The sequence below is a fragment of the Sminthopsis crassicaudata genome, chromosome 2 (assembly GCF_048593235.1).
Source record: "Sminthopsis crassicaudata isolate SCR6 chromosome 2, ASM4859323v1, whole genome shotgun sequence".
NCBI classification, from domain to species: Eukaryota; Metazoa; Chordata; class Mammalia; order Dasyuromorphia; family Dasyuridae; genus Sminthopsis; species Sminthopsis crassicaudata.
In genome coordinates, this window is record NC_133618.1 from 504,155,703 (window position 1) to 504,183,343 (window position 27,641).

A 27,641-nucleotide genomic window follows, 5' to 3' on the forward strand; every position below is an offset into this window, starting at 1 on the left:
TTCCTAAAACAAATCCACCCTCAAAGGATAAAGATTTATCACTACTGAGCCCATTTAGAGAAAGATTCTTTGAGCCCAGGCCATTCACAAGGGAAAATGACCAAAATCACAAGTTAAGAAAGAGGAGACAGTACTAATTAATAAGACGTTTAATCCTGGGTTTAACATATCAGTTTCATGAGCTCATATACTGTAGTGGTTTAGATTTCATTCCCTCATCCCATCCCATCCCATCCCATCCTCCTTCCCATCTATCCTTTTTTCCTTTAATCCTTTCTCTTTCCTTCTTTCCTTCTTTCCTTCCTTCCTGCTTTGCACAAAAATCATTCATTAAGTGTTGACTATGTCAGGGCTTCTTAAACTTTTTCATGACATCATCTTAAATCTGAACTGAGATGTTTCTGGCAGTGCAGTGAGAAGTATACATATTATTATATTCAGAACCAAGGCTGCAATGAAGTTGTGTGATGCAATATGGGCAACAATGCTGGCAGAAACACCTTGGATTCACTACACATTTGATTTTGAATTAATTTTTGGTCATTGCATTCAGAAAACTTTTACTGTTGCCAAATTTTTATGACCACTACATTCAGTTAAAGATTCCATATAGGGTTGTGACCCATAGTTTAAGAGGCTTTGGACTATGTGTTGAGTACTATGCTAGGTCTCAGAGGAAAAGATGTGGTACAAAGATAAATAGGATAAACAAACCTAAATAAATAATATAAATAAAACATAATTAAATATATTGATATATAATTACAAAACTTTTAGATACAAATAGATTTGTATATAATAACTAAAATAACAATAAAATAAACAATATAATAAACAATATAATAATATAAATAAATACAAATGAGATAAACAAAGAACAAAGATAAATAATCCAATTTCTGTTTTCATGTAAGTTATAATACAGCAGCAAAGGGAGGAGAATCATAAATGCTGTAACTAAAATGCTATAGGAGTGGTAGAAATAAAGATAATCCCTGACATAAAGGTCAGGAATTGCTGACTCTCTAGAAGAGTCATTTGATCTGGGCTTTGAAGGACAGGAAGGATTTCAACAGGTAGAAATTAAAATGGAATTCCAGTTTTAGGTAACAGTGTGAATAAAAGGTAGGCAACTCTTGGACACAGAAGCCGGCAAAGAGCATGGGTCAAGTATACTTAGGTGTCTGGCACAGATGGCTCATATTCTGGGCATGCCATTAACAGGACATATATGAGATAGGAAAGTTTGGCTAGAGTGTTGTGTTGGTGGTGAATTCAATTAAAACATGAAATATATAGAGACTGGCAGTAATAGACAGAGTATCTGGATACTCCAGTGAGGTCTAGGTATTATAAGAAGAGCCTAATGGCCCCTGAATTCCTAAGCTGTAAGATATTTTCTTATGAAACACCTAGCCAAGCTAATGATAGAAAGGGGAAATGAACCATAAAACAAGTTGCATTGTTTAAATTTTGGGATAGCAGAATGTGGGCTCATTTTCCTTTTTCATGCAGTTCCTCCAGGACTGAACCATTTGATCCTACAAATGCTTTTCCTTAAAATTATACCAGCTAAATAGGCTAGAAAGGATAGGAAGAGTTCTACTTTCAGGATGTCATCAGTATCTTTAGGTGCTTCTTGGGGACTCACTGCTTTACTCTTTCTCTTCCATAAATTTCATTCCCTTTACATCTCCCTGATTTCCTCTCTGATGTTTTCAGCTCTGCTCCAACTTGGTTTACAGATAACAAAAATATCAAAAGAATATAGCTTTTCTTTCCTTAGTCTTGTGCCCTTTGTCTGCAATCTTAAAGGAATAAGTGGCCCTTCTTCTACCAAGGCCAATTCTTCCTTCGACTTTGATGTCATTTTCTGCCTCTTCTAGAATGTTTTTTCTTAAGTCATCTTTCCTAGGGGGCAGCTAGGTGGCACAATGGATAGAGCACCAGCCCTGAATTCAGGAGGACCTGAGTTCAAATCTGGTCTCAGACACTTAACACTTCTTGGCTGTGAGACCCTGGGCAAGTCACTTAACCCCAGCCTCAGGGAAAAAAAAATCATCTTTCCTTTCTCCAGCACTTCTCCATGGCTTCATTCCTTTCAGCCTGCAAAACATATTCAGGTGTCTTCTGTCATAAAGAAACCCTCAAACTAATTAGCCTTTCAACCCTGCCAACTCTCTAGGTCAAAATAAAATAAAATGCTGCCTTCAGGCTTGTTCACAGGCCTACTGCTAGAGGTAGGATCCCAGATCCCAGAGTTAGAGTTACAAAATTAGGACCACAGATTTAGGATTACAAAACAACTCTCCAATTCCAAATCCAATACTTTTACTCCCTTTATCTCCTATTTTCCCTTTCCATGTTTCACTATCCCAGTGCCTAAACTGGGGTTCAACAAATGTTTATCAAATGCATAATGAACATGAAATTGCTTTCCAAATTATACAAATGGAAGACAATGGCATCGGTTACTTCTTCTGCTTCTGTTTCTGGATCTCTGCTTTGAATTTCTGCCACCAAATTTGATAATGAGGAAGATAAATATGTTTTGAGAACAACTATTAAACTGCATACTTTGTTGACTGGAAAAAACCATTCCTGTTCTTCTGCCTCCATCTATTGTAATATTTTCTCCCTCGATTGCAGCCCAGCATCATATGGTTGAGTCTGCCTGAGCTGAGCATGTATGTATGTGTGGGTACTTTCTCTCTTAGCTGTCCTAGGCACTTTCCGGTCAGGGATCCTTCACATTTTGCTGGGTCCCGGATTTTTTTTTTATTAAGAGGCAGCTTAAGGGTGAAGTAGTAGTGAAGTCCAGCTTCAGTCGGGCAGGGGCCATTTGACACATTTTCCCAGTCTAACTGGTGCCTCTCTTGTATGTATGTACACCGTTGTTTATATGCTGTCTAGTCCCTTAGATTGTGAGCTTTGGAGGGCAAGAGCGGCCTTTTGTTTTTCTTTGCATCCCCGTTGCTTTATACAGTACTTGATACAAAGTATAAGCTTAATAACTGCCTGTGGGATCCCAGAAAGTTACAATCTATTCATGTCCTAGTCAATTTTCTAAGATCATAATTTGCAGAGAGGGATCCATATGCATTGGTAGGGAGAGTTTCCTCATTGGAAGTTGCTTCTGCTCATGAAATCACAAGTCTGTACAAAAACAAACAAAAAATGTTAGTGTTAATTTAAAAAACTCAAAACTCTTAAAAATAAAACAAAAAAAAAAACCCCAAACTTATTTTGGTGTTTCCAGGCTTAGCCACCAGGGGGTACTCGTCCCTTGCACTTTCCCTGGGCCCACGCAAGGGCCCCGCCTCTTGGAGGAGTGAGGAGTCGGAACCATTCTTTCCCGGAACTCGTAACGAGGAACAATTTGAGTTGAGGACACAAGAGTCCGTCGCACAGCACGACGGTAAGTAGGCGGTAATGGCGGCTGTGTCAGTGGAATTGCAGCAGGAGCGGCGGCTGGTGTGTGTGGAATACCCAGGCGTGGTCCAGGATGTGTCCAAGATGCTGCAGACCCTGGGCGGAGAAGAAGGAGTTTCTCGGGTGAGGATCAGCGGGACCAGGGGGACGCGGGTTAATCTCCTGAGCTGAGATCGGAGGGAGGGCTCGCCGGGGGAGGCAGGAGGAGGAGGCCTGTTTCCTAGGCAACGGCTCAGAAGCTGGGCTCTTCACCTGGGTGTGGAGGATGGGAGAATCCCGTTGCTGGACTTCTTAGGTCTCCTGCCCCGTCTCCTCATGGCTGCCCACCTGAGATAAAAGGTGACTAGCCGTGTTCCTTTCTAGCTCGTGATCATAATGATCAAATATAGGATCGTAGATGGAGAAGTGCAAAGGATCTCAGAAACCATCTAATCTATTTCTCCCTTCTCCACCCAACTTTTTTTTTTTTTAATTTGAGTGAGGTCCAGTGTTTTTTTAAATTTAAGTGATGTCCAGCGTCTGGTGAGAGTTAAACTCCACTAATTTGATCCTGAGTCAGCGGTCCTTCCACAGAACCACGTTGCTTCCCTGTGCTTGTTTTTAGGATGTGGTTCCCGCCATTAGCCATTGCATTTTCTCTCCTTTTTACTGCTATTTTTGATGTTTCGATGGTAAAGGACTTCAAATCTGTCAGGTTTCATAACATCTGTTTACTATTTATTTATGATATGGTAGGAACGATGGGATCTGTAGAACCATATCTTATAGGTTTCTTATATTAAGTTTATGTATATGTGTGTTCATATTTATACACACATATACATGTTATATTTATTTGAAATCTTTTTCATCTACTTTGTCAAACCCTTTTAACCACCAGAGAGAAATTAAGAGATAAAAACTTGGGGCAGGGCAGCTAGGTGGCGCAGTGGACAGAGCACCAGCCCTGAAGTCAGGAGGACCTGAGTTCAAATCTGGCCCCAGACACTGAATACTTCCTGGCTGTGTGACCCTGGGCAAGTCACTTAACCCCAATTGCCTCAGGGGAAAAAAGATATAAAAACCTGAAAGAATTCCATTGTGAAACTGAATTTCATAATAAAATCTAGAAGTTCCAATTCCCAGTTCTTTTTGCCTAAGTTTTCTCTTCTATAAAATGATTATATTGTTCTAAATGGTATTTAACGTTCTTCTGAGGTTTAACATTTTATATCCTAAGGTCCCTTTCATCTCTTTAATTTTTTTTTTAGCTCTCTTTTTGTATCTTCCAACCCTACCCAAAGTGTTCTTTAGTTGTATATAAAAAGGCTTTGAGGATGATGTTTTCGAGATATTTGATGCTTTTCTCTAGCTAATGCTACTGGATCTTTATTGCAGATCTATGCAGACTCAGCCAAAAGGTTGGAGCTGTACTTCCGCCCCAAGGATCCATACTGCCATCCAGTGTGTGCCAATCGTTTCCCTACCAGCAGTTTGTTGCTTAAGATAAAGAAGAAGACAAGACGGAGGCGAGCAGAGGGTGGAGAAGTGACTGTTGCAGAAGTCAAGTTTGATATGGAAATTTTGGGCATCATTACAACTGTTTACAAATTTCAAGGTAGAGGTCCAGGGGAACTGATGATGCCCATGAATGCTGTCATTGTCAAGCCTAAGATAGATAGAGGGGAATATAAGAATGACAAAGAAAGAAAGAGGAGATATACATTGTATACAACAACATCAATATTATACAAAAATCAATTCTGATGAACTTGACTCTTTCCCATAATGTGATGATTGATGCCAGTTCCAATGATCTTGGGTTAAAGAGAGCCATTTACACCCAGAGAGAGGATTGTAGGAACTGAGAATTCCAACAGAGCATTCTCACTCTTTTTGTTGTTTATTTGCATTTTGTTTTCTTATTCATTTACTTTCTTTTTTTTATTTATCTAATTTCTCTTGTGCAGCAAGAGAATTATATAAATATGTTTACATACATTGGTTTTATTATATATTTTAAAATGTGGGGTGGGGGTTGGGGCAAGGAGGAGAAAAATCTGAAACACAAGGCTATGCAAGGGTCAGTGTTGTCAAATTATCTGTGCATATGTTTTAAAAATAAAAATAAAAAGCTCTGTTAAAAAAAAAAAAGGAAATATATAGAGAAAGAAAAAAAATATATACAAATTACAGTGAGAGATAGAGTTTCTCCAAGAACTGCTTTTAAGGCTAAGGCTAATCAAATGGAGTAAAAAAAAATATATATATATAAAGAGCTGTTCTCTTTTTGGGAATAGAACTATGAATCCTGTTCATAGGAGTAAAAAAATAATGTGTTCCTTGCTGAATATAAATGACCCTGACTAAAATACTAAGTGAATTGGGCTAAAATCAGACTAGAACTGGAAGAGATCTTAGAAGTTGTCAAATTCAATCTCCTTATTTTCTGGATCTGGAAGCTGACATCTCGAGAGAGACCATGACTTGCCTAATATAACTAGTAGCTAATTAGTAGGCATGGTTGAAGCCAGGGCTCAAGTCTCTTGGTTGTTCTATTTCTTTCTATCATGATGCTATCTTTTCTGTTAGCATTTGTTATGTTGTAATATCACAAATAAGAAAGAATGTTGATGTTAAGCCAAGCAAGTTAAAGAGAATTTGAGTTCAAGTTTATTTTGTACAGACTTGCACATAAAGTTAGTTCTGATGTTCCTTCAGCAGAATAAATGACTAGTTCTTTCTCCTAAAGAATTTTTAAAGGATGTAAGATGTTTGGTGCCTAGGAATCAGGTGTTCTTAGGTGACAGTCATAGAACTTGTATTATGGCTACAATTATGGTGTATTTCTTGATTGTCATAATTGTAATTTGTTTACTTCTCCAGGAATGTCAGATTTTCAGTATCTGGCAGTACACACTGAAGCAGGCTGCAAAAACACGTCTATGTATGACAAAGTTCTTATGCTCAAACCAGAGAAGGAAGAATTCTTCAATCAGGAGTTACCTCTCTATATTCCTCCACCAATTTTCTCTCGCCTAGACACCCCAGTGGACTATTTTTACCGGCCAGAAACACAGCATCGGTGAGTATCTTCCCCACTACCAGTCTTCATCCAACTTCTAAGAATCTTTCAGAGAGCTCAGTGGTCAAACAAATGGTACTCTGGACATGTGTCTACTAGGATTGCAGAATTTCAGATTGATAGACTACCCATTTGACATAGTCTCCTATGAATAGGAAGAATTCATAATTTAGTGAGAACAAGTGTAGGATAGTGCAATGAATGCTGGCCTGGAAGAACAACTAGATGGTGTTTAGAGTATTGGCCTTTGGAGTCCAGAGGACCTGGATTCAAATTCAGCTTCAGACATTAAAACTTTCTAGTTGTGTGTCGCTAAACAAGTCACTTAACCCAATTGCCTAGCAAAGAAACTCCATAAAACCAAACAGAAACAAAAAAGATTGCTGGCCTAGAAATCAGAAGAACTGACTATGAATTCTGCCTCTAATGTTGACTAGGGGACCAAGGACAAATAACTCTTTAAATCTTCTGGTTTTTTTATCTGTGAAATGGGGAAAATATCCTTAATCAAGTAATGTACGTAAAGTACTTGGCAAATTTTAAAGCACTACATAAATGTTAGTTATTATTAATGGGTCTTTCCTACATTAAGGATTTTGGAAAATAGAGAGTATGTATCAATTCTCTGTCCACACTACCTCTAAGACCAGTGATTGTAGTAGAAATACACAATTCCTTTATATATACGGATATATGTTCCTAATAATTTCATTTGGAAAATCAAGTCAACAAGTATTTATCATTTACTTTGTTCTGTATACTGTACTAAAATTCTAGGGATACACGTACAAGCAAGAAATGTATCAGCCCTTAAGGAGCTTACATTCTTTTATTATTATTATTATTTTTAAAAATTTATTTATTTATTTATTTTTGCGATAAGTTCAAGCTCACTTGTAATATATTGTAGCCATTTTGAATCCTCCATTCACTTTTTCTTTTCTTTTTATTATAATTTTTTATATACAAAACATATGCATGGGTAATTTTTCAAATTGACCCTTGCAAAAACTTCTGTTTCAACTTTTCCCCTCCTTCCCCCCACCCCCTCCTCTAGATGGCAGGTAGTCCCATACATATTAAATATATCAGAGTATATGTTAAATACAATATATGTATACATATTTACACAGTTATCTTATTGCACAAGAAAGATCAGATTTAGAAAGAAGATAAAAATAACCTGAGAAGAAAAAACAAAAATGCAAGCAAACAATAACAGAAAGAGTGGAAATGTTATGTTGTGGTCCACACTCATTTCCCAGTGTTCTTTCTCTGGGTGTAGTTGGTGCTGTTCATTACAGATCAGTTGGAACTGATTTGGATCCTCTCATTGTTGGAAAGAGCCATGTGCATCAGAATTGATCCTCATATAGTATTATTGTTGAAGCATATAATGACCTTCTGGTTCTGCTCATTTCACTCAGCATCAGTTCATGTAAGTCTCTCCAAGCCTTTCTGTATTTATCCTGCTGGTCATTTCTTACAGAACAATAATATTCCATAACATTCATATACCACAATTTATTCAGCCATTCTCCAATTGCTGGGCATTCATTCAATTTCTAGTTTCTAGCCACTATAAAAAGAGCTGCCACAAATATTTTTGAACATCCAGGTCCCTTTCCCATCTTTAAGATCTCTTTGGGAGATAAGCCCAGTAATAACACTGCTGGATCAAAGGGTAGGCACAATTTGATAACTTTTTGAGTATAGTTCCAAATTGCTCTCCAGAATGGCTGGCTCTATTCACAACTCCACCAACAATGTACCAGTGTCCCAGCTTTCATCATTATCTTTTCCTGTCATCTTAGCAAATCTGACAGGTGTGTAATGTTATCTCAGAGTTGTCTTAATTTGCATTTCTCTGATCAATAGTGATTTGGAACACCCTTTCATATGAGTAGAAATAGTTTCAATTTCATCATCTGAAAATTGTCTGTTCATATTCTTTGACCATTTATCAATTGGAGAATGGCTTGATTTCTTATAAATTAGAATCAATTCTCTATATATTTTAGAGATGAGGCCTTTATAAGACTCTTTATCTGTTTTCCTAGTTTATTGTTTCCCTTCTAATACTGTCTGCATTAGTTTTATTTGTACAAAAGCTTTTTAACTTAATATAATCAAAATTTTCTATTTTGTGATCAATAATGACCTCTAGTTCTTCTTTGGTCACAAATTCCTTCCTCCTCCACAGGTCTGAGAGATAAACTATCCTGTGTTCTAATTTATTTATAATCTCATTCTTTATGCCTAAATTGTGAACCTACTAGTAGTGTTAAGTATGGGGTCAATGCCTAGTTTCTTCCATACTAATTTCCAATTTTTTCAGCAATTTTTGTCAAATAATGAATTCTTATCCCAAAAGCTGGGGTCTTTGGATTTGTCAAACACTAGATTGCTATAGTTATTGACTATTTTGTCCTGTGAACCTAATGTATTCCACTGATCAACTAGTCTGTTTCTTAGCAAATACCAAATGGTTTTGATGACTGCTGCCTTATAATATAGTTTTATATCTGGTACAGCTAAGCCACCTTCATTTGATTTTTTTTTTTCATTAATTCTTGACCTTTTGTTCTTCCAGGTGAATTTTGTTATTATTTTTTTCTAGGTCATTAAGATAGTTTCTTGGGAGTCTGATTGGTATAGCACTAAATAAAAAGATTAGTTTAGGTAGTATTGTCATCTTTATTATATTTGCTGGACCTATCCAGGAACACTTAATATTTTTCCAATTATTTATATCAGACTTTGCTTGTGTTTTGTAGTTTTACTCATATAGTTCCTGATTTTCCCTTGGCAGATAGATTCCCAAATATTTTATTCTATTGATAGTTATTTTAAATAGAATTTCTCTTTGTATCTCTTCCTGTTGGATTTTGTTAGTGATGTATAAAAATGCTGGGGATTTATGTGGATTTATTTTGTATCCTGCAACTTTGCTAAAGTTGTGAATTATTTCTCATAGCTTTTTAGTAGAAACCTTGGGGTTCTCTAAGTATACTATCATATCATCTGCAAAGAGTGATAATTTGGTTTCCTCATTACCTACTCTAATTCCTTTAATTTCTTTTGTATCTCTTATTGCTGAAGCTAACATTTCTAATACAATATTGAATATTAATGGTGATAATGGGCAACCTTGTTTCATACCTGATTTTATTGAGCATGGTTGCAGTTTATCACCATTACATATGATGCTTACTAATGGTTTTAAATAGATGCTATTGACTATTTTAAGGAAAAGTCCATTTATAAGTATGCTCTCTAGTGTTTTTCATAGGAATGGATATTGGATTTTATCAGATTTTTTTCTGCATCTGTTGAGATGATCATATTTTTTTTGTTAATTTGGTTATTGATGTAGTCAATTATGCTTAAAGTTTTCCTAATATTGACTCAGCCCTGCATTCCTGGTATAAATCCTACTTGGTCATGATGTATTATCCTGAAGATGATTTTCTGTAATCTTTTTGCTAATATTTGAGATTTTCATTAGGGATGTTCATTAGGGAGATTGGTCTATAATTTTCTTTCTCTGTTTTCAGCCTACCTGGTTTAGGTATCAGTACCATGTCTGTGTCATAAAAGGAATTTGGTAGGACTTCTTCATTCCCTATTTTTTCAAATAGTTTAGATAGCATTGGAGTTAATTGTTCTTTAAATTTTTGGTAGAATTCACATGTAAATCCATCTGGTGCTGGGGATTTTTTTTAGGGAGTTGATTAATAACTTGTTCTAGTTCTTTTTCTAAAATGGGACTATTTAACCAATTTACTTTTTCCTCTGTTAATCTGGGCAACCTATATTTTTGAAAGTATTCATCCATTTCATTTAAGTTATCAAATTTATTGGCATAAAGTTGGGCAAAGCAACTCCTAATTATTGCTCTAATTTCCTCTTCATTAGTGGAAATTTCTCCCTTTTCATTTATAAGACTAACAATTTGATTTTCCTCTTTCCTTTTTCTAGTCAAATTTACCAAGGGTTTATCTTTTTTGTTGTTTTTTTCATAAAACCAACTCTTAGTTTTATTTCTTAACTCAATAGTTTTTTTACTTTCAATTTTATTGATCTCTCCTTTTATTTTTAGAATTTCAAGTTTAGTGTTTGGTTGGAGGTTTTTAATTTGCTCTTTTTCTAGCTTTTTCAGTTGCAAGCCTAATTCATTGATTTTCTCTTTCTCTATTTTATGCAAGTAAGCCTCTAGAGATACAAAATTTCTCCTTATTACCACCTTGGCTGCGTCCCACACATTTTGGTATGACGTCTCAGTATTGTCATTCTCTTGGGTGAAATTATTAATTGTGTCTATGATTTGCTGTTTCACCCAATCATTCTCTAGGTTGAGATTATTTAATTTCCAATTACTCTTTGTTCTTTTTTCCCTGGCTTTTTATTGAATGTAATTTTTATTGCATTATGATCTGAAAAGGATACATTTTCTATCTCTGCCTTTCTGCATTTGAATTTGAGGTCTTTATGTTCTAATATATGGTCAATTTTTGTATAGGTTTTCTATTTACCTCTTTAACTTCTTTCTTATCTATTTTGTGGTTTGATTTATCTAGTTCTGAGAGTGCAAGCTTGAGATCTCCCACTATAATAGTTTTGTTGTCTATCTTTTCTTGCAGCTTTCTTAAGTTCTCCTTTTAGGAATTTCCATGCTATACCACTTGGTGCATATATGTTTAGTATTGATATTGCTTTATTATCTATGCTTCCCTTTAGCAAGATATAGTTTCCTTCCTTATCTCTTTTAATTAGATCAGTTTTTGCTTTTGTTTGATCTACTTTTTTGACTTCACATGAAGCAGAGTAGATTCTGCAAGGAACTTACTTTCTAATGGGGGAAGACAGCATGTAACAGGGAATCAAAGGGGAGGAGTAAGGAAGGTGCCCATCTGTGGGCACTATGGCAAAATCTGGAGAGTGAAGGATGGCTTCTTCTAGACTCTTCTTCAGAATGACAGTTCTGGGAAGAGTTTACCACACAGCAGGAGGAGAACCAATGGCCAAAGACCTGGGAGAAAGTATAATCCAGCAAATTTCATAAAACATAGTGTTGGCCTTGGAATTAGGGAACATTTTGATATAAATTCTGTGACTTTGGGCACATCACTTACCCTCTTTGACCTTCAGCTTCCTTGGCTATAAAGTAGAGATAATAATAATACCCATGTTATCCTACTTTATAGGGCTGATATGAAAATCATGGCTATGGTTATGATGTATTTATTGATCGTCACACTTGTAATTTGTTTACCTCAATAATTTTTTTTAAACCAGTTCATCTCATTGTCGTCTTCTCTTGAGTTCCTGGCCTCCTTTTATTAATAGTTCTGCCCTACCAAGCCTCAGCCTTGAATCACTCCCATTATTTTGACGTGCTTGTTCCTACAGGCATATTGCTGAAGGAAAGTGGAAAAAATCTTACACAACTGTCCTGTGTGTACCCTCTGCAGATTTATTTTATACAATCTCATAGGCCCTTGTTGCTAGGCAGTACTTTTATACTTGTCTTATCAACTCACTATTCCATTTTTCATAGTGGGTCTTCCAAATTTTTTCATTCTTCATATCTCTATTGTAGCTCCTCCCCTTGTTCTCACAATTGAGAACCTTGCTTCATATTTTACATAAATAAATGTAAGCCCCCTCTTCTTGCTTCCTCCTCTCGTATTACTGAATTACCTTCTACTATCTCCTTCATCCATCTCACATGATGAAGTGTGTATCCTTACTCCTCGTCAAGGATAAATCTCTCTACCTGATCAAGCAGCCCTGTTCCAACTTGTCTCCTTTAATGGGTTGTTCCCCTTGTCATTTCACTCTCTCACTTATTTTTGGTCTCTCCCTATCTACTCTCTGCTTCCTTACTACCTATAAATATGCCCATGTCTCCTCATCCTGGAAAAAACCCTCACTGGATCCTTCCATCTCACTATCATTCTACTTATGCCCTTTGTGCAAAACTTGAGAAGACTATGTACTAGCTGGATGATTCTGGACAAGTCACTTAATTCCAGTTGCCTAAAAAAAAAACCTCAAAACAACAATAAAGTTACCAATGATTTCCTGCCTTTTTTGCAGTCCTCATCCTTCTTGCCCTTTCCAACCTTTGATCCTGTCAGTCACCCTCTTCTCCTTGATCCTTTCTTCGCTCTAGGTTCCTTGGGGCACCACTCCCTTCTGGTTCTCCCCCAATCTAGCAGATCTTTTCCCATCCAAGTTATACCCACTCACTGTGGGTGTCACCAGAACTCTTTCTTGGACCCTATTTTTCTTTTTCCTTTGATATTATATCACTTAATGATCTCATTGGTTCCCATGGGATTTAATTACCATCTCTATGCTGATGTTTCTCAGATTTGCATGTACTACCTGAAACTGATTTTCAGAGTCATATCTCTAATCACCTTTCAGATATCTCCAACTTAAGATATCCAGTAGATATCTTAAACTCATCTTGTCCACACTGAGCTCATTGTCTTTCCCCCTAATCTTCCCTCCTCCTTCCAAATTCCCCTGTCACTGTTGATGGTGTCACCATCCTCTCAGTCCCCCAGCCTTCCAATCTAGACATCATCCCTGACTCCTCATTCATGGTCTCTCAGCGTTATCTCCTTGCTCAGTAAACTCTAGTGGCTCCCTATCACTTTCAGGATCAAATACAAAATTCTGTTTGGCATTCAGGGCCCTTCATAACCTAGATCTAGTTTCCTTACACATTATACTCACTCATGTACTCTCTGCTATAGTTACACTGGGTGTCTATTTCATAAATAAGACATTCCCATTTCTAATATTTTCTCTGGTTTGAAAATTCATGCCTGAAACTCTCCCTTCTCATATCTGAGTCCTGGCTTCAAGTCCCAAGTAAAATCTCACCTTCTACAGAAGACCTGTCCTCTTAAGTCTCCTAAGACTAAGGAGTTTGCCTTTTCCCTCTATACCTTTCCCAAGATAAAATTTAATGCCTGTCCAAGATGCAGGATTTCTTAGATTAAATCATATCCAGAGAGGGTCTATACTACTTGAAATTACTCAGGGTTAATAGTGAATCTGTAGTGACTATTGTATCCAAAGAAAGACAGTGCTCCCTCCAGGTTGCCAAACCCTGAATGAGCATTACTGGCCTCTGAAGCTAGGGGGCAGTGCTTACTATCAATCATTTCTCTCCAGCTATTGATAATATGAAAACTTATTTAGCTGCAACTCTTAAAATATATTCTCTTCACTGCTTTCCTCAGTTTAAATCAGTTTAATATTACTTGATATTGCTATTTGAGTGCTTCTTAAATTGCTGACTATATGACTCACTCCTCCATATATCAGTATAGAGAGGCAGATTAATGAATTCTGAGGTCCAGAATGAATTGACTTAATTTTATACACCCCTGTTAAGCTGCTCCTAATTCTGGAACTCTGATTCTTTTGGGTAATCATTTATTGGCTTCACTGGGGACTAAGTGCAAGTGTGTAAAAGGATACATATTCAGGATCCTCCCTTCTGATTGCACTAAAGTGATCTGAATATACTGGTAAGCAAGAATCCTTCCATTGTTGGCTTTTCCCCTCTGCAATGCATTATAAATAATGGCTTTAGGTGGGCAAGAAGATAAAGAACAGCAGAGAGTCCCAAGTCTCCAAGGTTTCTATTTTACTAACAGGGCCATTTATTTGTAATTTGTCTATTTGCTTTTCAATGAAGGAAAGGACAGATTTTGGGGGGGGGAATAGAAGGGAAGAGCACCTGCCTTTTTTCCCCAGGAAGGCAATTGATTATTTCTCTAAGTTGTCCTTCACATTGCCAGAAAAACTCACATATTTTTCTACTTCCAGGGACTTCCTCACTTGACTTTTTTTTTTAGAGACAGAACTGAATTTCTTACTATAGAAATGGCAGCTAAAAAAGTTGAGAAAAAAACATCTGGAGTGATTTGAGAACCAGTGTTCAAAGGTGTCTTGCCTTTATCTGTTTTCAGTTTTCTTATTTTTAACTGAAATCAGGCTCCTTTATGTTGATTTTGTTGACTTCCCAAGCCTTCCCTCACAGCTTTAAACATATCCAGAAATACAGTGACTTTCTGTACACTGGAAAAATGGAACTGTTTCACTGGGAAGCCCTTCATTTATTGGACAGTCCAGGTTTCTGTTAGTAATAGGGAGAATTGACTATTTTCCTAAAATAATGGTTCAAAGTAGAAACTTTTACTTCATTCCTCTTGGTGGTTTAAAAAAAAAATTGTTAAAATGTTAGAATGAATGACCAAGGGTGGATCTCTATTGGGAAACTAATAATAAAAAAATTGCTAACTCAACAAATAGTTAATATTTTAAGTGCTGAGGACACTCCATTGATCAGTAAGACATAAACCCCTCAGAAGGTTATAGTTTATAAGTATTATTTGGCACATCTACAATTCATATAATTGAAACACCAAAATAAGTATACAAAGTAAATAAAAGTTTGTTTTTTTTTAAATACTTTGCTCAATGAGATCTAAGGGAAAAGGGGTCATTTTCAGCTGGGGAATTTTGGTACTTCATATTTGTCATGGATGGTTTGATTGCCACCCTTCAAAAAGTTGGGGAGTAGAAAGAATGATTTTTGGAAATTCACTGCCTTTTTTCTGCACACATTTATCAAGATAATAATAGGTATCCAAGATAGATGATTTCTTAAATTAAATCCAGATAGAATCTTTCAGCTTTGCAAATTGTTTTCAAGAGCCTATAGACTTTTTTTTTTTAATTTTTTTGAGTTACAGGATTTTTTTTTTTTCAATTGGAAGAGGCATTAAAGATCATTTAATTCATCCCCTTCATTTATAGAGGAAGACATTTGAAGCCTGGAGTACTGGGTAAATGACTTGCCTCAAAGTCCCTAATTAGTTGATGGCAAAGCTAGGATTAGAATTTGGGTGGAAAGTCATCAAAGGCTACATGTATAAAGTGCTTCTTGAAGCAAGCAGAACCAGGAAAGCATTGTACACAGCACCAACAAGATTGTGTGACTATCAACAATGATAGATTTGATTCTTCTCAGCAATTCAATGATCTAAGCCTATTCCAGTAAACTTATTTATTTGTTTATTTGCCAAAAGAAACATTTATTTAGGAGAAGAAGTTATAGACAAAATGAATAGAGTTACTAAGGAAAGGATTTTTAAACAATTAACAAAGGAAAAGACAAATTCCCCAGTGGAACTCAAAATTAACTAGGAGAAAGGGAATATTGCCCCATGAGATGGGAGTAGTCATTGGTTGGCAGGCTAAATCCATAGAATGGTGTAGCAAACTAAACAGAATTAGCTATAGTAAGGAGAAAGACACTGTGAGCAGGCTTAGTCCTGAAAGGGGGAAAGTGCTTGAGCTAAGTTTTGAAGGAAATGGTATTTTTTAAATTAATTTTTATAATTATAACATTTTCTTTGACAGTACATATGCATATGTAATTTTTTTTTACAACATTATCCCTTGTACTCCCTTCTGTTCTGAGTTTTCCCCTCCTTCCCTCCACCCCTTCCCCTAGATGGCAGGCATTCCCATACATATTAAATATGTTATAGTATATCCTAGGTACAATATATATGTGCAGAACCGAATTTTGTTGTTGTTGTTGTTGCTGCAAAGGAAGAATTGTATTCGGAAGCTAAAAATAATCTGGGAAGAGAAACAAAACAAAAACAAAAACAAAAAATGCTCACAGTTTACACTCATTTCCCAGTGTTCCTTCTCTGGGTGTAGCTGATTCTGTCCATCATTGATCAATTGGAATTGGATTAGCTCTTCTCTATGTTGAAGATATCCACTTCCATCAGAACACATCCTCATACAGTATCATTGTTGAAGTGTGTAATGATCCCCTAATTCTGCTCGTTTCACTCAGCATCAGTTGATGTAAGTCTCTCCAAGCCTTTCTGTATTCCTCCTGTTGGTCATTTCTTACAGAACAATAATATTCCATAACATTCATATACCATACTTTACCCAACCATTCTCCAATTGATGGACATCCATTCATCTTCCAGTTTCTAGCCACTATGAAAAGCTAGCCCGACATCATTGTGAAGGAAAGAATGGGTCTGAGGGTCTAAGGGAAATGAGCACTCTGGATCCCTTTCTGAAGGGGTATGTCCACTGTGTCTTATCTATAGGTTTTGTATTCGCAATTATAGGAGGCTTCGTCTGTTGATTCCTACTCATCACAGGCTATATACTAAATGACCTATGAGCAGAAATCCATTTCTCTATCATATTTGTAGGAGTTAACATAACCTTCCCTCAACTTCCTAGGTCTTTCAGGTATACCTCGACGATACTCAGATTACCCAGACCCCTATACAGCATGAAACATTCTGTCTTCTATTGATTCCTTTATTTCTTTAACAGCTGTCATCTTAATGATCTTTATTATTTGAGAGGCTTTCACATCCAAACGAGAAGTCTCTTCTGTAGAATTATCCACTACTAATATTGAATGACTCTATGGTTGCTCTCCCCTATACCACACATTTGAGCAACCTGTGTTCATTAAATCCTAAAACAAGAAAGGAAGGACTCGAACCCCCCAGAAATTGATTTCAAGTCAATCCCATAACCTTTATGACTTTCTCAAAAAGATATTAGTAACAATTATTATATAACTTTGCTATAGTTAAATCACAGGTTTAAGCCCTGTATAGGAAGAGGAGAGACGTGGGCAGGGAGGGAGTACCATTTATATGGTACTTTAAAGTGCTTTTCTTATGACACCCCTGTAAAGGAGGTAATGCACATATTCTAATTTTACAAACAAGTAGACTGAGACTCAAAAGCACTATACCAGGGGAGGAGGCACATCCTCTGTCAGTTCCTACCAGTGCAAAAAGACTTCATGCAGAGCTCTGTGACAGCTTCTAGGTCTCTAGTCCAAGAACTAGTCTTGATATATTTGGAGAGACTCATCAATTAAAGGCTAGCCAAGTTTGAAATGTGGTGATTTGTCTTGACCGTACTGTTATTGTTCTAAGGAAGGGTTCTATGGCAAGTGGAAGTGGGTGGGAAATGTCACTGAAAAGTAAAAGTGATATGGAAAAAAAGAAAAAGTATCTTTAAAAAATTGAAAAAAATAAAAGATTGGCCACTAAGTGCTTGACTTTTTTTTTTTTTTTTTTTTTTTTTTTTGACCACAACAACTCATAAAGCCATCTATAAAAATGTAGAAGGGAATCCACTGTAAGAAAGCATGATTCCTTGAAAATTTAAAGGATGTCTGTTAGGCTTTCTGTGCTCTTAGGCTTGATGTGTTCTCCCACAGGGAAGGCTACAATAATCCACCTGTCTCTGGTGAGAACCTCATTGGCTTGAGCAGAGCTCGGCGGCCCCACAATGCCATCTTTGTGAACTTTGAAGATGATGAAGTGCCCATGAAACCACTGGAAGCTGCTGTACAGACTTGGAAGAGGCTGTGCACTAATCCCATAGACAGGAAGATGGAGGAAGAACTGAGAAAGGTAGTACCTGGAGCACCTCACACTTGTGACACTTCATCAAAGAAGCCCAGGCTTAGAATTAGCCACCTCTTGTTTGCTCAGCTGTCTGGAGTTGGGCATGTTTATTCTTTTTTGTTTTTTTAATCAGTTCATTAGCAGATGTGAATTTTTCACTTCCAAGTTTCAGTTTTAAAACTAATGTGAATAACTACTACATCTTGTAATCACAGGAGAACTCTTCACACCTCCACCAAACAGCTTCACTGGTGTAGACACATGGAATGGCAGTGGGGTGGGGAGAAGTGCTTGAATGAGCCAAATGAAGCTTGTAATTGCACACTCCAGAATTTAATTAGTTCTCAGGTGACTCCATTACTCCACATTCCCTTACCCCTGACAGACAAAGTTTGCACTATTTTATTAATTTGTATGTGCCTTTGGAAATGTCAATAGTCTCTTTTACAATCTAAATTGTAAACTTCCTTTTCACCTTGTTTGTCATTGCTTGGTGCTCAGTGAATTGATTGATAAAGTCACTGAATTAGGTCTTATTCTCTTTGTTTAAGGGGAAACTTAAACTGAGGTTACATATTTTCAACTTAAAAGTTTCTACTTGTTTTCAAGACCAAAATAAAGTATCATCAACTTTAGTGATTCCTAGAAGTGCTCTTTCTAAGAGTTTAGAATGGAAATAGTATAGGAGGTCTAAGCCATGTGTCTGTAAGTATATTTAACCCTTCCTGTGGCCTCCTCTTTTTCCTGATAGCAGTCATCAGCCACAGATCCCATGATGTTCTAGAGCAGGGGTTCTCAAACTACGGCCCGTGGGCCACATGCGGCCCTGCTGAGGACGTTTATGTGGCCCGCTGGGTTATGGCAAATGGGCTGAGGGGCAGAGACAGAGTGTGAGGTTTTGTTTTTACCATAGTCTGGCCCTCCAACAGTCTGAGGGATTGTGAACTGGCCCCTATTTAAAAAGTTTGAGGACCACTGGTCTAGAGTGTACCTGTTTTGGAATTTATGGGTAATTTTTTTTCTCTACTCTTCACTTTTTTCTAGCTGTTTGACATTCGTCCCATCTGGTCCCGTAATGCTGTCAAGGCCAACATCAGTGTCCACCCAGATAAACTCAAGGTCTTGCTTCCCTATGTGGCCTATTACATGGTGAGTATGCTGACACCTGTCACCTGCCTTGCTTCACCTAGGCTTTTTATATTGCTCTGGTTGTCATATGATTTAAAGTGGAAGAGTAATTTAGAAATCACATACGTAAACAGTTTTAGAATCATAGCAATGGTCTTGGGATCATAATTCAGAATATGAAGAGTCTTCATTAGCCTTGATTGTGAATTGTGTTCACTCTCTTTCCCACTCCTGCTTTCTACAACTTTCCACTCCCCCATTAAAAAAAACCAAACCCTCCAAGTGAAAGTAGAACAATTGGCACAAGGAGAGACTGCCACCACAAGCAGAAGTGGCTTAGCCTGAGCCCTCTGGGGCTGAGAGAGTTGGCAGACATCCGGCCCTTTGGTGTTTGTCTTTTATCCGTCTGTGCTTGGATACTGAATGTCTGTCCCTGGCTTCTTCGTGGTCCCTGTCCTCTCCTGTCTGGGTTCTTGTCTGATTCCTTCATGTCTGCCCCTTTGTATTCTTCTTGATTTTATCAGGTCTCCAGGTGGCTCTTGATTCTTTGTTTTCCCTTTTCCTGCATGGACAAGAGACCCTTTTTTGCCTCCCTTCCTCATCATCTTTCCCTCTCTTTCCCAGGCAAACTTTACATAGAGGTCTGCAGGACAGTCCACTCACATAAAGCAAAGAACTGTCTGTGTTAGGACAATTTCAGTATTATGATCAGTGTATCCCTGAGAGGGATCCTGGAATGAGTTAGTTTTTCAGGGTCCTGAAGCCTTAACCCACGTCCTGGAATTGTACCTTTTGCAGATAACAGGTCCCTGGAGGAGTTTGTGGATTCGGTATGGATATGACCCCAGAAAAAACCCAGAAGCCAAGATTTATCAAGTCCTGGATTTCCGAATTCGCTGTGGAATGAAATATGGTAAAAAACAACAACAACAACAACAACAACAATCCCCACCACCACAGCAGTAAAAGCTACAGACAAAATCAAAACTGTTCATGGCTTGTTTGCTTTCTTTTAGTCTTTTCAGTGTCTAGTTTTTTATAAACCCTATCCTCTTTTCATTAAGGGAGTAGTTTCTAATTCTATTACAGGTAGGCTAAGGATATTTTCATATGTTTATTTAAATAAAGTTCTTTTGGTAGCTTGGGCTTCCAATCCCCTTAGGCCCAAGCCCGCATTTCTTACTGTCTTGTGATTCTCTCTGATCTTTGTCTTTTCCTCTTCGAAGCCTGCTTTGTCTTTTTGTGCCCAACCTCATCTGCTGTTCTCTCTTTGTCTCCAGGCTATGCCCCCAATGATATGCCTGTCAAAGCAAAACGCAGCACATACAACTACAGCCTACCCATCACAGTCAAAAAGACACGTAAGTAATTGTGGCTTTCTAGCAAACATCTGAGTGCTTTGCCTTCAATCTAGCTACCCCAAAAAGGGCCATATGGGTAGACAAATGGGATTCAAATTGAAATCATCAGGGGCAGCTAGGTGTCGCAGTGGATAGAGCACCAGCCTTGAATTGAGGAGGACTGGAGTTCAAATCTGGTCTCAGACGCTTCCTAGCTGTGTGACCCTGGGCAAGTCATTTAACCCCACCCGGGGGGGAGAGGGGGGAATCATCCTAGAATAGTACAAGAACATGGAATGAATGAATGGGGGGGGGAAGCATAAAGTATTTACTGTGTTCTAAGCAATGGAATTACAAATAGAAATGGCTGCACAATCCCTCATCTCAAGGTGCTCCTACAATCCAATTGGGAGACAGCCCTGAAAGGAATAGTTAACTACAAAGCACATGCAGAAGACTGGAAGTCCAGGTTCAATGATGATGTGGATAGTGAGACCCAGAGTACCAAAGATTAACAGTGCTAAGGGATTGTAGGAAGTGGAGGCAGAACACATATGTCTTTCCATTTCACAATGAATATAGTTGTTAACATTCAGTATTATTCAAACTCTATGGATAGTCTAGCAGCCCACGTAAGGAGGAACAGTAGAGGGTAGGGCACCTCCCACCCATTGTGTGAGACAAGAGGATGGGTCACCCTCTGGAAGTTCTTTTCACCACCATAGTTTCAGATCTGAATGGTCTTAAATAGTAGCCAATCCATTTCCTCATTTGGCAAATGGGAAAACTGAAACTCAGGGACATAGAATGGCCTGCCCAAGGTTATTCAGGTAATAAGTAGTGGAGTCTATATTTAAACTAAGCTGTTTTGATTCTAAATCTTATTTCTAGTATGTATGCATCTCCACAATGAAATCCACAGGGAATTCAGTGCTGTATATAAGAGATAATCAGCAGGAATGTGGGCATCCAGAGAATAAGTGAAATAGAATTTATTTGAGAATGTTGAATTCCAAAGCTTCTTATCTTCTTCCAGCCAGCCAATTGGTCACCATGCATGATCTGAAGCACGGACTAGGTACATCGGGGACAGGGGGTATCAAGAAATCAGCCTCTAACAAGTACAAGCTCAAGGTGAGTGCTGTCCGCTTTATCCAGAGCAGTTATGAGAAAGGGAGCTAACTAAGAAGGCCTTGAATGATCTCCTTTTAGCCTCTGTTTTACACAGTGATTGAGTCCTATCTGGATTCTGGAGTGCAACCGTGGGCAATAACAGTGACCTTCTACAAATAAATGCTCTTTGTCCCTTTCAAACCTTGTCTGTGAACATCAGGTTGAAGGATAGATAACTTCATTGTGTTCAGGATCAAAATGTAGTTGGTGCAGTGGTTAGAGCACCAGCCCTAAATTCAGGAGGACCTGAGTTCAAATCTGGTCTCAGACACTTAATACTTCCTAGCTGTGTGACCCTGGGCAAGTAACTTAACCCCAATTGTCTCAGCAAAAAAAAAAAAAAAAAAATGTAGGGTGTGAGTTTTTAGTCCACATACTGAATATCTACTATGTGCAATGATAGGCAGAAGGCATTGTGGGAAGTTCAATGGAAGAACCAAGTATTTATGTCCTTAGTCTTATATAAGGAGAGTCTTTAATCTGCTTGGGAAGATAAGGTATAATTGCAGGAATCAAATAGAGAATATTATTAAGATACTGTCATCAAGTGCTTTATTATATGATATAGACAGTAAATGTTACAGAATTTCAGAAATGAGAGAGATAGAAAAGACATTTAATTTCCATCTTCTTACAAGCCCATTTTTTTCTTTTTCCAAACTTGAAAGCTATATGAGTATATAGTAGCTAGAAAAATATTTATTGGTAACACTGAGCTGCATGATATCGCTCTCTGATGGTGAAAACACTGAGAGGAGTGGCTTCCACTAACCTTTTTTGGTTTTTTGTTCCCTCAGGACTCTGTCTACGTTTTCCGGGAGGGGGCCCTGCCACCGTATCGGCAAATGTTCTATCAGCTATGTGATTTAAATGTGGAAGGGTATGATGAGGCCCTGGGTCTTGTGGGAAAAAGAATGGGCTTCTGAATTTTATTGGGAATTTCTTCTCTGACATCATTCTAATTTTTTAAGCCCTTTTTCATCTGTGCTGGGAAATTAGATCTTTGACATGTTTGGTTATGCTCAACTCCTAAAACCTATTCTCAAACAACCAAATCACTGTGTAAAATATTTCTCTTTAAGCCAGTTAGTCTTTGTTAAAGCAGCAGGAATCAGACTATAAATACATTTGCTCCTGTTCATCTAGTTGTTCACAGTGATTCTCCGGCACATGCTGTGTTGATATGGGAGTTTCTAAACTCAAATGTGGCCATTTCCCTTTTTTGATTATTAGCTCTGTTTAGAGTGTCCTAGGGAGACAGGAGGGATGCTGGTGAAGTCTCAAACTTTTTGTGGATTCAATTAACTTCACAGAGGGGGAGAGAGAGAGAGAGAGAGAACACTTTGTTCCTCACAACAAAATCACTGGTAGGAAAACAGAATCAGTCCCAGGTCATGGGACGCTTTTTTCCCTTTGGTGTCTAACAGTAGCCCACAGAAACTTCACTGGCTGGCCTTCTTGGGGCTTTCTTTGGATCCTTATTTGCCTGCTGACCCACCTTGGCTGCTTGTAGGTTACAGAAGATCATCCATCGCAATGATGGCATGGAGACTGAATGTACAGAGCGGGATGGCTGGTGTCTGCAGAAGACCAGTGATGACCTGAGGGACACCATGTCCTTGATGATCCGACAGATCATTCGCTCCAAGAGGCCTGGTGAGAAGCTCCTGGGGTCTCAGAGTATGTTGAGCCTAACAACTTAGCTTTGTGGTTAAATTCTTTCATCTCTCTGGACCTCAGTTTCCCCATCTGTAAACTTGGACTAGACAATCCCTAAGGTCTTTCTAGAACTAATATTTTAGAACTTTAGAATTATAGAATAATGTTGGCTTTTGAGATGACTTCTTATGGAACCAGATTTAGATAGCACCAGGACTTTTCTTCATTGATCATGTAGTAGCTGAGCCACAGGACCAGCTCTGTATGCTCCTGAGAATTGGGTTTAATTTTCTCTTTGAGGTAAAAGTGGGACAAGCATTTAGCTGATTTCATCATCCCTGCTCTTCTTGTCCCAGACTATTCCCCTTTCTTATTGATAGACAAAAGTAGTAGCTGGGGTCAAGGCTTGTCACTATCTCCCCATAGCCCTAGTACCCCTTCCACTTCTGCCAGACAGTGTAGTGAGACAGCCATCGCAGAAGGAGAAGGGAAGGAGGCCTGCTCCGGTGCTGTGCACATATTGAGAGTAGTAAAGGAAGCCAGGATTTGGGAGACCCATCAGTGCTTCCTGCCATAAATGACTTTTTCTGTTAGTCAGTGAAATCTCTGAAATATCTTTATTCTTTTGGGTCAGTGGATTTGAGTAACTAATGCAACACATTCCTCTTTCTTTTTCGGACTCAGCGCTGTTCTCAAGTGCTGCCAAAACTGAAGGTGGAAAAGAACAATTAACATATGAATCTGGGGAGGATGAGGATGATGATGAAGAGGAGGAAGAAGAAGAGGAAGAGGAGGAAGAGGAAGAAGAAGAGGAAGAAGACTTCAAACCCTCTGATGGGAGTGAAAATGAAATGGAGACTGAGATTTTGGACTATGTGTAAATGGGAGGAGAATCCAGCCTATAGATCCCCTAACTTAGTCTGGGTATTGCTGTACCTTTGCCTTGGGAAGAAGCTAACAGCCCCCCATTTCCAACTAAAAATACCAGATGGTATTTGAAGGGACTCTCAATGGATGTAGTTTCTGACATTCATTTTTGTAAGATTTTGTGTTCCAGCCAAGGTCTCCTGGCTTGTCTACTCTGGGCTGTCTCATGTACTGAATAATACCCCAAATTATGTGCTTTCATTCCTGGATCCTAAGGAATCCCCTTCATCCCTCTACCTTCAGTTTTACCTGCCATTAGACCCTCTTTGAGGCCATTATTCAGGTGTCATATGTTTGTTGTGTCATATGTGTCCACTATTTCAGACACCCCTGTGGCTATTAAATATTATGAAGTGGAGACAGTTCAGCCTTTGGAATTCCAAGGAACAATAAGAAGTCAGATCAGATCTGTGAATTATGTACTAAAGGAGCATGAAAAGTCCAGCAGAGACACAGCCTTTGAGCTTGTAGTGGTTACCCTGGGTGGACGGGACCAAGGTAATTTAGGCAACATAGCTCTGAGGTATTCTCAGTAGAGGACCTTTTGATTGCTGTTGGGTTTGAATATGGACAGTTTCCTGTAATTCCTACAGGGATTAGCTCTGCTTAGAGCACACTTTCTTAATGGAAGTTTTCTTTAATAAATGATTTTTCCAAAGGACTGGATGATTCATGTGGAATAGTTTCTTTTTGTTTTTGTTTTTTTAATCAAAGGAGAGACTTGGGAAGGAATTTAGAAGTCCCTAGGGCCCACGACTACTACTCTGTCTGTGAAATTAGGCTTCTTTTATGAATTGGAGATTTAAAAGAAATATTAGTAAGAAACGAGAGGATAAAAGTAAACAAAACAGCAACAGAATTATCAGGAGAATAACAAGGAAGATGAATAAATTATAAACAACTGCTGGATGCAGTTTTCCAAATCTCCTTTAACTTTAGTCTAGGTTCTTTCCCAGAAGAATAAGATTATTATTGCCTCCAGGTGTGAACTCTCTGTTCCCAGAGTCCATTGTCTTGCCTTGTAGCTGCCCTGGCCTTTCAGCTTCTTGCCTGACTTTGAAAAATTTCATACTAATGTTTGAAGTCATTTTGTTCTGACTTTGTTATATCATCTTCCTGGAGATATCTGAGAAAATGAATTTTTGTTCCCTTTTTAACTCATTTTTCTTTATTTGATTTGATACTTTCTACATCTTTTTAGTCTAACATGGAATTTTTTTTTTTGTAATTGATATTTTTCCACTTTAGTTGTCTTCTAATGCTTTATTGTGTTCTGGAGATGACATGTGATTTGTACCAGAGCACAAGTTAGAAAAGCTTTCCTATCTAAACTTGGAAAGGCTTATCATCATGTATGCCATGACTGGTGAATTTTTTGGACATAGCAGCTTATTATACTTGCCTCTACCTTGTAGGTCAAAGGAATTTTCTCATTCACACCTGCAAACGCTTGGTTTCCTTTCTCCCTATGTTTCCTATATCCTACTTTATGCTCCAATTTGAAAATTGAATGTTATTGGACCTTGGAGACTTTGGAGACTATTTGATCTAACTCCCTCATTTTAAACAGATCAAGTCAGGGAGAGGGGATATTTTGTCCAAGATCACACATTGCTGTTAATGGCAATAGAACTAAAATCCTGGTCTCTGAATTCCACTCCAGGCATCTGTCCATCACACCACACTCCCTACAATTCTTTTTTTCCCCCTCAATAGTATTTTCCAAATATGCACAAAGATAGTTTCCAATATTCATTTTCATATTATTCTTCTTATACCTATTTATTTATTTATTTTTGGGCTGAGGCAATTGGGGTTAAGTGACTTGCCCAGGGTCACACAGCTAGAAAGTGTTAAGTGTCTGAGACCAGATTGAACTCAAGTTGTCCTGACTTCAGGACTGGTACTCTATCCACTGCATCACCTAGCTGCCTCTCAATATTCACTCTTGCAAAAGGGTGTTCCAAATTTTTTTCTCCCTCTCCTCTAGATAGCAAGTAATCCAATATATGTTAAACATGTGCAATTCTTCTATACATATTTCCACAATTATGCTGCACAAGAAAAGTCAGATCAAAAAGGAAAAAAAATGAGAAAAAAACAAAATGCAGCAAATCACAAAAAGAGTGAACATACTATATTGTGATCCACACACAGTCTTCTCTCTGGTGCAGATGGCTCATCACAACTGTCCTGAATCATCTCATGTCCAATATTGACTTTTTATAAGATTTTGTGTTCCAAATTTTTTTCTCTCTCTCTTACTTCCATCCTCCCCAGAACAACAATCAATCTGATACAGGTTCAGCATTCTGCAATTCTTTAAATGCTGTCAAGACTAATTTGTTACTTTATGAATTCTCTTAAGTTCCTAACTTGGCTCTGTTATGTCCTATTCATTAAGAAAGAAGATCTGTAAATTCAAACTCCTCCCAAACCTACCATTAAAATAGCTAAAACCTAGTAGCTGGAGTAATGCCAGTTTCCTCTCATTTTTCCTATTCGCTCTGATGAGAATTTCATGTGTCGTAAAATAGCTGCCAAGGAGAAGTCAGCAGAGCATACTGAAATGATCCAAGATGAACAGTTTTTCCTTAGAAAACCCAATCAATAGGTCTAATGAATGCTTATTGGCTTGTAAATAGTGTAAATATTGTAATATGGGGAATTGTCCCTGTCCTCATGGAAATTATATTCTAGTTGAAAAGATGCCAAAAAAACATAAAATTATAATGAATAGTACATGTCAGTATTTAATGAAGTGCTAAATTGTATGGTAAAGACATTAAATGCTGGTAATTTAGAAGCGGATGATCAGAGAAGGCTAGAGGGGTTGGGAAAATTTTCATGGAGGAGGCATTTAGTCCTTGATTTAGTCCTTGAATCCTGGTAGAGCTGAGGTAAGGGGAAGGTACACTGGCTTGAATTATCTAGACCACTATTGTCAGAGATAGTATTTGAAAGTTCTGATGCCAAACTCTTCTCTAAGCCCAGTAGAAGCACTGCTGGATCAAAGAGTATGTATAGAGTAATAGCGCCTTGAACATAGTTTCAAACTGCTCTCCAGAATGGCTGGATCTGTTCACAACTCTACCAACAATGTATCAGTATCCCCGTTTTCCCACATCCCCTCCAATATTCATCATCTTTTCCTGTCATTATGAGGTATGTAGTGGTACTTCAGAGTTGTCTTAATTTGCATTTCTCTGATTAATAATGATTTAGAGCACCTTTTCATATAACTAGAAAGTTTTAATTTCTCATCTGAAAATTGTTCATATCCTTTCGCCAATTATCAATTGGAGAATGGCTTGAATTCTTATAAATTTGCATCAATTCTCACCTTATTTTAGAAATGAGGTCTTTATCCAAACCCTTGAATGTAAAAAATTTTTCCCAGTTTATTGCTTTTAA

At 37.8% G+C, this 27,641-nt stretch overlaps 1 protein-coding gene across 2 annotated transcripts; it reads left to right on the forward strand.

The window, feature by feature from the left end:
* Positions 1–3,395: 3,395 nt before the first annotated feature.
* On the forward strand, positions 3,396–24,885 carry GTF3C5 (general transcription factor IIIC subunit 5). Of its 2 annotated transcripts, none has more exons than XM_074293995.1 (11): positions 3,396–3,555; positions 4,810–5,029; positions 6,298–6,496; positions 17,811–18,006; positions 19,045–19,149; positions 19,927–20,041; positions 20,409–20,489; positions 21,505–21,602; positions 22,439–22,521; positions 23,155–23,321; positions 23,985–24,302. In XM_074293995.1, the coding sequence occupies exons 1-11, from the start codon at positions 3,433–3,435 to the stop codon at positions 24,179–24,181; spliced, it is 1,584 nt and encodes a 527-aa protein (XP_074150096.1). In that variant the 5' UTR covers positions 3,396–3,432; the 3' UTR covers positions 24,182–24,302. The 2 variants fall into 2 exon arrangements, with proteins under 2 accessions (XP_074150096.1, XP_074150097.1); XM_074293996.1 differs by having other exon boundaries at positions 3,397–3,555; positions 23,155–23,297; positions 23,985–24,885.
* The last annotated feature ends 2,756 nt before the right edge of the window (positions 24,886–27,641 follow it).